Raw genomic sequence first — 12,162 nt, 5'->3', positions numbered from 1 at the left:
CAGACAGTAACAAAACAGAAGCCTTTGTCAGCAGAATGCTAAGATAATTTCAACCTGAAATGTAAACCAGAAGCCTGGGCTCTTCTACTGGCAATATAAAAATGGGTCCTCACTGTCAAAGGCCAGACACAGCTTATGTAACTGAATCAGTTTCTATATGAAATAAATCAGCTCAATTCAATAGAGCGACTGTTCACACAATCAATAAAGTAGTTTGGGCTGGGCCTTGTAGCATGACATAATAAGCATTCACTTTGATCCTGGCCATGGATCATCTGAAGATGTATGGTTCTTTGTCTGTGAAAAACAGCTCCACAGCTCCACGTTAATGACAAAGACTGGATGTTTAGCACCACCTGCTGGCTAAATGGAGACACTGTGGCAGGGACAGGTAGTAATTACAGTGTACTGTCCACCAGATGCAGGTCTACTGTGTTTTCTGAGAGGTAGAGCACAGTGCATATGTCATAATGATGACATAACCCTGTAAGGACAGAAAAAATGTTTTTAACCTTGCAGGCACATGAAACACTTTCAAAACAATTCGAAACAATTGGGTACATACTTAAAAACTACAGTTTTATTTAAAAGCAATAATGAAGGGAAATACCTGAACAAAGTCTAAAACTATCCTGCATTAATTTGCAATGATATAAAACAGATCTAAGCAGCAAATCCCCCAATTTGAGAAGCTAGAATCAGTCTGATAAATGCTTAATAAGTAATCAGTTTGAAAGTCACTCTATCTGGTGTTTTTAGTAGTCTAAATAGTGTGTTGAGTGAGCATTTATGGATGCCCAGAAGCTCAGCAGAATGATTTATAAGGTTTGGCTTTTATTAACTGATCAATTTTATTTGCATTGTTTTTTATAACTATTTTCATTTTGTAATATAATATCAGAAACATATATCAGACTAGATACAGAAGTGGGGTCAACCAAAATACAAAACCTCTTTATTAGAAATGAAGAAAAAGGAGAGAATAAAAGCAACAATTATGAGAGTATAAAATCCTAACTCCCTCATGGAAGTCAATGTGATTCCACCTCATCCTTTCGCTTACACATTTATAAAAGGAATATACAGTATATGCCCCACTTGTGACAATATTTTTCTGCCCTATTACCCATCCTATATGACATTGTCTCATGTGCAGTAACTTGTCCAAACTCTATCACCCAATCCTGAAAATAATTTGTTATTCACATTTTTAAAATTAATTTAATTAAAAATTTTAATTTGGTGGGCTTCTGACTTGACCTGACCTAACCTGTCTGACTTGTGTCGTTTGTTACTGTATTTGTCATTGTGGTTGGGTGACCAAACTAACCAAACAATGTCTCATGGTTTTCATTAGCAAATTAAATTAACTGAGCAAACGCCATCTGCTGATGAAGACCATGATGCGTTTGAAAGTTCTGGAAAAAGCTAGTAAGTGGACCTTTTGTTAAGATATTTTGTCAAACCACTCTTTACCAAGGTTTTTGTTTTAAAAGAGTTTTAGTAAGTAAGTAGCTTCAGTAAGAATCACAATAATAAAACCCACAAAAATAACAATTACAGCTCGCACATTTTTAGCCATTCTAGTGGCATGGCTCTAAGGATGGCAGTGTCGGTCTCTCAGGCCACCACTTTGGTCCAGACTGAAATATTTCAACAACTATTACATGACATTTATGGATCACAGAAGATGAATCCTACTGACTCCCCTGACATTTCCTCTAGTGCCACCATGAGGTTGACATTTTTATTTTTTAGTGAAATAGCTCAACAATTACTCTAATCCACTAATTAGTGGATTGCCATGAAATTTGGTACAGATATCTATGGCGCCCACAGGATGAATACTAATGACTTTGGAGATCTAGTGAACTTTCCTCTAGCACCACCATGAGGTTGACATTTATGGTCTTGAGTGAAAAGTCTCGACAAATATTGGATTGTCATGACGTTTGGTATCGACGTTCATGTCCCCCTCGGGATGAATTGTTATCACTTTGATCCTGACTTTTCATCTAGCGCCATCAACACTTTGTCCAATACTTTGGTTTATGAACAAATACCTGCAAAACTAATGACATTCCCATCAGCCTCAGCTGTACTTTGTGTTGCCTGTTGATGTAGCAAATGTTAGCATGCTAAGACAGTAACCTAAGATGGTGAAAATGGTAAACATGTCATCGTGAGCATGTTATCATGCTGACTTTAGCTGTACCTATGAAAAGCCTCACAGAGCTACTAGCATGGCTGTAGACTCTTAGTCTTGTTTAAAGGCCCATCTAGGGATGGGCATTGCAAATTATCTTAAACTACTTAAACTACTACTACTACATGTTGCAGTATGTGGCATTGGCTTGTGCTATCTACTTGGCCCTATACAAATAAACATTAAATAAATTTCTAATTTCTGCAGAGGATGACAGTCAGCATTGTCTGTAGCAAAACTTAAGCAGCTGAAAACATTTATCTAATCATCACATGGAATTTTTATACTTGGCACTTCAATAAATCACATGGCTTTACAGAATATTGATAATCTGTTTGGTTAAGCAGAAATTAAAAAAGGGACACTGTACATGCATCCAACACAAACATTCAGGCGTGAAAAAGTTAATCTTTTCACCATTCAGTTTATTTCATAATGCCTTGCTCACGGTCATATACTGTACCTCAGTTCCCAATAACTTAGGAAACAGTTAATAAACAGTGTGATGTGTGTGGTAAATTAATTCTTATGAGGAGAAGCAGTGAAGATTCACTCCTGTAAAGTAACTTTAAAAGTATTTAAAAGTAAGACTTGTCAAGTCTTGCACTTTTAAAAACAGAATTGCTTAAATGAGAAATAAAATTTGTATATGACCAGACAAAACAAAGTGATTGTGCAAAAATACTTGAGGGACATGAGACCAAGAAAAAAAATATCACATCCAATCCTTCTTTTAGAGTACATGTCATTGTTTGGATGGAAAGCTGGTGGGAAACATTTACATTATCAGCTTACTGACATATCTTTCTCACACACCTCCGGAAAGAATTTCATTCAATGTCCATTACATTAAAAATATCTTTTTTTTAAGATTTTATCCCCACTAAACGTCACGTAAAACAAGCACTTAAAATGCAGGCAACTTCTAAGGCAACATGTGAACTAAAAACAAACTAGATACTTTATAGGGATCTATGAGCTCCTCTATTTTGTCTGTAAGGGCATTCTCAGACCAGATAAAATATATCCTAATGCAAAAATGACAAGAGCTGTCATACAAAGTGAACTACTGAATAGAAAAGACAAAAACATCTACACACAAAAACAATACTTTAGTCAAAATAAGAAGGGAATCCACAGCTCTCTGTATTTGCTCTGGAAGCTAGCTGTGTTTTTAAGAGCATGAGGAGCAGATTATTACCGCTGCATCCAGGTGTACACAAACCCCGAGCTATTCCTTTTTCTGTGTTGCCTGACAAGAAGTACATCCTTCTCTGAACTGAATACATCAAACACCTTGAAGAAGTAATCAGGTATGGTGGTCTGTGGAAGGGCTCATGCTCACGATTAGAAAAGGGATAGGATAGAGATAAATATGTTGATTTAAGGGGTGTGTGTTTTGCACAACAGGGATTCCACATGCGCACTGTAAAACAGGTTTCAACCATCCTCATTGCTCTCAAAATTCTGCATATTATTCACACTTCTTGCTGAAAAGCCTTTGTCTTGGTTTTCACATTCTGGAGGACGGCGTGGCTGTCAGCCGTTGAGGAGTGGACACACGGCAGCCCAGAGGCCCTGAGAGCAAACATAGAAACACACAACCCACACTCATTGGCCTGCCATCACACTCAGAGGACACACGGCTGCTGAAGAAAAAGTCCATCCTGGACCACAGCAGCAGGGTCTGGGGTGATCAGGATGGGGTGCAGTGATTGTTTGGTCTGTGGTCACAGAATACACTGATGGATGTGCAAATGTATGTACAGAGGATGTCATCTTCCTGCTGGACAGACGTAAGGGTCTACAATGCATCATGCAGGACACAGTAGAATGCAGGTCTCTTTACAAAGCTGGACTAGGAACAATGTGTGTGTGTGTGTGTGTGTGTGTGTGTGTGTGTGTGCGCACGCAGAGCATGAGAGTGGGTAGTGTTATAGTGCTGGGGTGAGGATGGGGTGGGCAGGGAGGGGATGGTAACAGTTCATTTGTCTCTGTCTCATCACGACGTGCCCTGTCTCTTCTGTTGCTGGACCCGGATCAGCTCCAGTTGTTTTTTGCACTTCTGGTAGTATGTGGACAGACTTTTGTTCTCCTCCAGCAGCTTTTTGTGCTCCTGCACCAGACGGGACGTGTTCTGCTGGTCCTTCTCATCTTGGTCCAGTTCAGCGATGAGCTCCTTCCTGCACAGAAGGGATATGAAGCAATATTAATCCTCTGAGACTGTTATTAATTTGTTTATACTCGAATAACAGACTTGTGGCATTGTCACTACATTAGGGCTGCAAATTTGTACTAACATGTAATTCATTTGAATTAATTTGAGTGTAATTTAGAGAATGTGAAAAATTATTTGAGCACACTGGTAGAAGTGACTCTCTGACACAGAGGTTGGCAAAATACACAGATTCCCTAAAGGCTAACGAATATGTAATCTGTGTCCTCTTTCTTTCTCATTAGCAAAGAGCAGTGAAGAAAACATTCAGCTAGCAGCTTCTCATTTTTTGCCTGAACCATCACCATTCTCAGCGGGATGTTATGACAAATACTTGATCACTGGAGGATTTACTTTCAAAATAAAAGCAGTGCACAATTTGTCTGCTAAATTCGGTCATTGCCTTTGGGTGGCTTTCTGTACACTCACATCTCCACATTAAAATGTCTTTATCATGTGAAGTCGCCTTAATATGGCTCTGTTTATTCTGCTGGCCTTGTGGCAACATGTATAATAAGAAGCACTTACCTTGGTTGCAGTGTACTTAGAAGTACATTGAATAGCCTCAACACCAAACCAAACCCTTTCTAAGCACAAAATGTCCTTGAAATTTGGCTGCTTTGTGCAGCTAGACTTACTTTCTCTGGATCAGCAGGGCAATCTCTGTTTGCACTTTCAGGTATTCTTGGGCCATCTTGCAGTGCTGCTCAAACACAGCCATGGACTCTTTGGAGTTGGGACAGGGAGCGAGAGGCTGGAAATAAAAACGCATGTTGCAGTTAACTGACTTCAAAATCTGCTCATGCATTACCAGGGTTCCCACTTTTTTCTAGAGCTCATTTTCCAGGACTTTTCCAGACATTTTCAGTGATGATCTAGCTGGTATGACAGACAGTGATTGTGCCATACACTAATGTGTTCCTCTCTGTGGAAGTCTGATTTTAAAAAAGTGCAGTCTATGGTTAGAAGACAAATGTTATAGAAGCATTTCAGTATATGGGCATAACCTTTAGATGTTTTAATGTCACTACTGTTACAACTATCTCCTCTTACTGTTGTTTTTTTATTTCTTGCTTTGTTTTAATGCTCTGTTTTAATATTATTATTATTATTTTTTTAGTATTCCGTCATTGTATTTTATTTTGTTTCTTTTGAAAAGTCCTTTGTGCTCTATGCTTGGCAAGTGCTAGGTAAATAAAATGTATCATTATTATTATTTTATAACCTGAATCCCTTTTTCTTATGAATTACATTAACCAATGCTACCTGCACACCAAAAACTGAATGGCCTGAACACCAATAACACAAATAGTAGCCTACAATTTTGCCCACTGACAAATCTAGAATGAACTTTACATACCTAAATGTACGATTCAAAGTTAGTCGAGTTTGCTAGGATTATTAACTGCCACTGACTCTTATCAGTTAATCACACCATACCCCTTTACTAGTAATATTAGGTGGAGTCTTTAACGAGGCTAATCACACCTAGTGTGAGCTACCGCTACAAAAGTTAAACATTTCATATCATGTTTTGGTCCATTTTACCATAACAATGCAGCATTGCATTTGACGAGACAATGCTAGCAAAGTAAAAAAGTACCTTTAGCCAGTATTTAGCCGGTGTTTGACTCACATAAAGTTGGGCTCCCATTCATCGTTTTGACCCCGGCTTCCCATTCATTATTATCCAACTCTCTCAACAATGCCCAACACACATCTGAAACCATTACTACTAGCCAGAGTTCAATCACAAACCTTAAACCTTTGCAGACAAAAAAAGCTAGCAAGCAGGTCAACTTTAGCAACTGAACCAAACATGCTAACCAATTTAACATTATTCAACCATTTAAAACAAGTTGGGAAGAAAGCAACGTTTATCTATAAACCTAATAAAAACTTTATAATTGACATTATTTGGAGTTCTGCCACTTAAGGTGTAATGTCATCCAACCTGCATGTGCTACCATGTGACGTGATTTGGGGGCAGAGAGCAGCCTATTTAAAATACCCTGTCCATAAACTACCATTTGAACGTTAATATGATCCTGAACATTACTTAGCCCTGTTTTGGGGAGCTCTGATTGATAGCTTAGATAGCTTAGCACCAAAACATAGTTAAAGCTGATTCAATGCAGCTTGTATCTGACAATATTTAAATTGAACAACAAACGGCTTGTAAGTAGTGTTATTTGCTGGAGGCTGATTGGATGGTGTACCTGCAGCTGGTGATCCAGGGTGAGATAAGCCATGGGAATGGAGTTGTCTGAGCCGTTGGTGTCTGAGAAAAGAGAAGAAAGAGAGTGCAAAGGCTGTTTGTTTTTTCTGACTGCGCAGGAATAGTGTCGGCTTTCCACCATAGGTCTTTCTTCAGAAATGACCTCTTGACCACCTCCTCAGCTTGGGCTGGCCAGCACCGTAAATCACTGATTAAAGGCCTTTACACACTAGGGGCGTGACAAAGAAACGGCACGAAAATGTGAAGTACTCGCCTGCAAATATTTTGAGTCAAAACTATTCATACCGGCATCAATCTGAATTTGTGACAGTTGCAACACTTGTTCAATAAAAGATTTGCGCCAGATCATACTAAAACTCACTTGGGCTTGGAGCTGTTCCAGTAGACAGCGTGTCTGTCAAATATGATCTTTACCTCCGACCACACGGACACAAAGGACAGGATGGTCAGCAGCACCACCTCCATCACACACTTCTGCCGGAGTTGTCACAACATTGTAGACATCCAGGTGGAATTTCTCTCAGTGGGATCAGGCTTTCACTGCGCTGCTGCAGAAATCCTCTCTAGATCTTTAACAGTTAAAAAACTGTCTGCGCTTCTTTGGAAAAATCAAAATCAAACAGGTCCGCCATTGTCATTACGAGTTGTGACGTGACATCCGTTCCGCGCAACATCATAGGTTGATGCCTTTATTCACTGTGCGAAGAAAAAAAAATTAAAAAATTACGGTGCTTTTTCGCTGTGTAATATTCGTGTTCTCTGTAAACGTACTAATGACAAAAACAACAGTTCGAAAAAATATATTGACGTGCGAATTAACTGCACAAAAAACCCAGCCCCCTTTGTGTAAAGGCCTTAACACTACACACAATGTGCAGCCTGACAGATTTACAACAACTGGCCACAATGACACTGATGCTGTTACAGCCACTGTGTTTAAAGGGCAACTAACAGGAGTGTCCCGTTTCAATCAATCAACTGAGGTGTAAAATCCAACCTTCACTTGTTTCTCTTAACCATGACATCTAAGACAAGACCGCCTGAGAAGGTGGGTCTTTTCAGGTGCCCAGAGTCAAGTTAAAACACAGGTATACCTCTACATCATTATTTATGACATATGGAGTCCAGCTGCAGTCTTGACTAAGAACAGTCATAACTTTTTCTTCATGAGCTCTTGACACCAGAGAAGAGAAATAAGGTACAGCAAAGTGCTGTCGGTCACCAAAATTATGAAGGTATTATTGGAGCAAAACAACTGAGCACCTGTGACAGTGGAATCTGTAGTTGTAGAAAATAGTCACACGTGTATCAGTAAATTTGAAGTCACAGAGAAAAATGCTTTAGGAGTTGCAAACTTTTTCTCTCACACAAATAGTACACAACAGTTACACCTTCTCAAATTCTTCATTGCAGGTGCACAAATCCTATGCAAACTGATACGCTCACAGTTTTGCTACACTTGCTGCAGTGAATATGGTGCAAAACACATTCACACACTCCTATTCAAAATGCTGTGGACAAAAAAAGAGTTGTACACCTGTAGAATATTTTCTCACAATTTTTTTTTCTTGGATATCTTTCTAGCACAAACAAGCCAATAACTATAACTGCTTGAATCTGCTTCTAAGAGCCTCAAATGCAGTTTTTTCACTCAGAAATGAAACTTCTCTGCGCTCTCACTTTTGCAACATATCTCAGTGAAATGTGGAGCAAAAGTGATTTGTGTACCTGTGGAGCCAGTGGCGGGCACTGTTCACAGATCAGAGAACCCTTTTGGCCAATCAAAGGAGCTCCTTTGGGCGCCTGTCCATCTATTGTTTTTCCAACCCAGTTTAGATGAAACCACGCCCACTTCCATATAGCTTGGAAAATAGCGACATGGGGCACTGAATTTGATAAATTTACTTTTTATCAGAGTGCTGAGTAATGGGAAACATTTATTCTGAAGGACTATGAGTTAACAGTTTGAGTCAAGCAGAGCAGCTGTATTTTGTGTAGCTCTGGGGTGTATTCCAGAAAGCAGGTTTAGTGAAACAAACAAACTCTGAGTTTGTTAACCCTGAGATGAGGGAAACTCTAGTGTGAATTAACAAAGAATGAATTGCGGCCGCTGATAGCACCATGAATTGCTCATCATTTGCGATCGCTAGATACTGCACTAATGATATTACAGCGCAAACACGCCCAAAAAGTTTTACAGCTGAGTGCAATTTGCCATTGTTTTGCGTCTGTTAAATGTTAATTTGCAATTCTCTGTAGTGGTCCCAGTAATATTTGTTCTTAAGGTATACTAAAGTAGCAATTGTTATAAATGCAGTTGCAAGAACAATACTTTCTATTCATTGAAAGAGAACTTATTCTAATTCTAACTATTCTAATTATCTAATAACTCCCCTCCTCTTTCATTCGTTTCTATCTGCAGGATGTCTCTCGTTTTTCTATGACTGTGCACTCTCCCTCATACCTCTGGGCGCATGGAGAGCTATTTTCTTTCCTACTCTGCTTTATGCTGGACTGTTACAGTGCATAACCACCGTCTCAGTTCCTCACAGCAGCAGGTGTTTTACAGTTTCATTCCCTCATGGTGAATATCAGGCATTGTAGCCTACTGTCTCTGTGCCACCTGTGCACATATGATGTACTGTGATGAGCTATTGCTTCACCTGCCTACAATCACTGCTGTGATGTTCACTGGAAAGTCTGGTGTGACGCTGCTTATAAATGCACTTCAGCTTCCACCAACCCTTTGAAGATGCTAATAATTTCACTCTAACTGCATGTGGCTATAAGTGTTAGTGTTTGTGAATTGGACTTTTTTTGCAATGAGGCTCATTTGCATAGAAAGGGGTCAATTTTGCACCAAATGTATGCATATTACTTAATTTACATACCCGCAAAGCACCGGAACACCAAGACGCTATTTGCCTGGCAGTACAGTTAGGGGTGCAGTTCACTCTTTGCAGTGCTTTGAGAATTACACGGTTTCTTCTTGTTTGTGCAGGTTTAGCAGCCACAAAAGCAGCGCAATCCTTTTGTGAATTCGCCCCTCTGTATTTTCTGTTCCAGAAAGGAGGTAACTTAAACTCGGGGTCAGTTGCAGTGGTAACTGTCTCTGTGAACCTAAAGGTTTTCAACAAACCCTGAGTTTCTGTCTGTTTCCCCCCTTTTACAGAGTCACACTGTTTTATATCCTCATTGATTCAGTCCGTATCAAAGCGCATTAACAGGGTATATGCAGGAATCCTGAAGTTACATTTAATACCTTTTAAGACCTTTTCAAGACCTTTCCATTAATTTTAAGACCTCATCGCCACTTCGAGTTGAATGAATTGAGTATAACCCAATGCAAGGTTTATTAGAAAGAGTAATATCAGCAATACACGGGAGCTAAAACACAATCTTGTTCCCTATAACACACACACACACACACATGAACTATTTATTAGGATACTATATGGCACAATTAAAAGGAATTTGGGGTCCATAATTGCCCTACATGTACTTGTATAACCAGTATTTGACCAATAAACTTTAGCAAAACTTTTAAATATGAAACTTTGGTGAGCTTCAGGGGGGTGATGTCACGTAGGAGCACCCTCTTAACAAATACCTATCATGGGATCTGTTGATGCTATCAACAAGCTGTTCTTTAAAGTATGGGGCTAAACCGAATCGGACTATGTACCCTGTTTTATCTATTCCACAGGCAAACATCTTGGCTATTTCTGAATCTGGGAACATCGCTTGAAAAAGATCTGAAATCCCGTCATTAGAGTTGAGGGATTGGTGTTTTGCTGCTGTATCGTAGAGAATCAAGACGTTTGGCTCCCATCCGGAAGTCATTCTCAATTGTGAAAAAATTGGACAGGAACTGGAAATTTAAGCTAATCTGAGTTACATAAGCCCTGCCCTCAGGAGGGAATCTGCCTGAGTATCTGTTAATAGCTAGTTTCACCTGAAACTGACCTAATAGTTTCAAGATGGCCCAGTGATCAGTAATCAGGCCTATTGTTTTCTGGCTGCATCTACTTCATCACTGTTAAGTGCCTGATTAGCATGTGATAGGCGTGACCAAGGTGATAATACACTCTGATAGACTTTGGGCAGATTAAATCTCAGACCACCATTTCTGTTCAAAGAGGGTTCTCTTTCTTCACAAAAATGGCTTCCTTGACGCCCGTTCAAACCAACTCTTCTCTCTACTAAGAATCTTCACCTCGCTGTCTTCAAATGTGTGGTTTGTAGCTTTTAAATGCAAATGCACGGCGCTCTGTAATCCTGAGTTAGCGTGTCGTCTGTGCTGATAAAGTCTTTTGTGAAGTGGCTGTTTGGTTTCGCCTATGTACCGTTCTTTGCAGTTTTCCTCACTGCACTGAATGGAGTAGACAACATTGCTCTGTTTCTGTGTGGGTAACTTGTCCTTAGGGTGAACGAGTTTCTGTCTTAAAGTGTTGCCTGGTTTAAAGAAGACAGGAACATCGTGCTGTCTAAAGATCCTTTGTAGTTTTTCAGACAGTCCAGATACATAAGGAATGGAGACACCGTTCCTTCTCGGTTCAGTTACACTTTTGTCTTGTTTTTTGGCTCTTTTAACTTTGTTGATAGCCCAAGTAGGATAACCACAGGCTGAGAGTGCATTCTGGACATGCCTTTCCTCTTTCTTCTTCCCCTCTGAGCCTGTGGGCACTTCTTAGGCTCTGTGTTGTAATGTCCGGATTACACCCAGCTTGTGCTGTAGTGGATGGTGTGAGTCAAAGAGCAGGTATTGATCCGTATGTGTTGAAAAGACTTTATCAGCACAGACGACACGCTAACTCAGGATTACAGAGCGCCGTGCATTTAAAAGCTACAAACCACACATTTGAAGACAGCGAGGTGAAGATTCTTAGTAGAGAGAAGAGTTGGTTTGAGCGGGCGTCAAGGAAGCCATTTTTGTGAAGAAAGAGACCCCTCTTTGAACAGAAATGGTGGTCTGAGATTTAATCTGCCCAAAGTCTATCAGAGTGTATTATCGCCTTGGTCACGCCTATCACATGCTAATCAGGCACTTAACAGTGATGAAGTAGATGCAGCCAGAGAACAATAGGCCTGATTACTGATCACTGGGCCATCTTGAAACTATTAGGTCAGTTTCAGGTGAAACTAGCTATTAACAGATACTCAGGCAGATTCCCTCCTGAGGGCAGGGCTTATGTAACACAGAGTAGCTTAAATTTCCAGTTCCCGTCCAATTTTTTCACAATTGAGAATGACTTCCGGATGGGAGCCGAAACGTCTTGATTCTGAAAACAGTGTCCAGATGACTAAGACTGAAACCTTTTCTACGATAGAACACTCCTGGACGAATGAGGGACTACACCGTCTTTTGCTGCTGTGTTGAGACACCACAGAACCTCCATGTCGCATTGGAGTGGCGGCCATCATCACTCGGAGGTCAGCAGTAGATGATGAAAGGGCGGATGATGAAAGCTTCAGCAGTGGTGGGTAGGGATGGTGGTGTAG

At 40.1% G+C, this 12,162-nt stretch overlaps 1 protein-coding gene across 7 annotated transcripts in view; it reads right to left on the bottom strand.

Annotated features, from left to right (window-relative positions):
- Nucleotides 1-2,614: 2,614 nt before the first annotated feature.
- map3k7 (mitogen-activated protein kinase kinase kinase 7) overlaps nt 2,615-12,162 on the bottom strand; it is a 29,208-nt gene continuing 19,660 nt past the window's right edge. For all 7 annotated transcript variants that reach the window (XM_044168707.1, XM_044168706.1, XM_044168710.1 and 4 more), the window contains 3 exons: nt 6,641-6,702; nt 5,060-5,175; nt 2,615-4,389 (listed from right to left, as the gene is read on the bottom strand). In XM_044168707.1, the coding sequence (XP_044024642.1) occupies nt 4,209-4,389; nt 5,060-5,175; nt 6,641-6,702 (359 nt within the window). In that variant the 3' untranslated portion in view covers nt 2,615-4,208. The remainder of the gene's footprint in view (nt 4,390-5,059; nt 5,176-6,640; nt 6,703-12,162) is intronic.

This window comes from Siniperca chuatsi, linkage group LG16, assembly GCF_020085105.1.
Source record: "Siniperca chuatsi isolate FFG_IHB_CAS linkage group LG16, ASM2008510v1, whole genome shotgun sequence".
Classification (NCBI taxonomy): domain Eukaryota; kingdom Metazoa; phylum Chordata; class Actinopteri; order Centrarchiformes; family Sinipercidae; genus Siniperca; species Siniperca chuatsi.
This window is presented reverse-complemented; position numbering and strand designations above follow the sequence as displayed.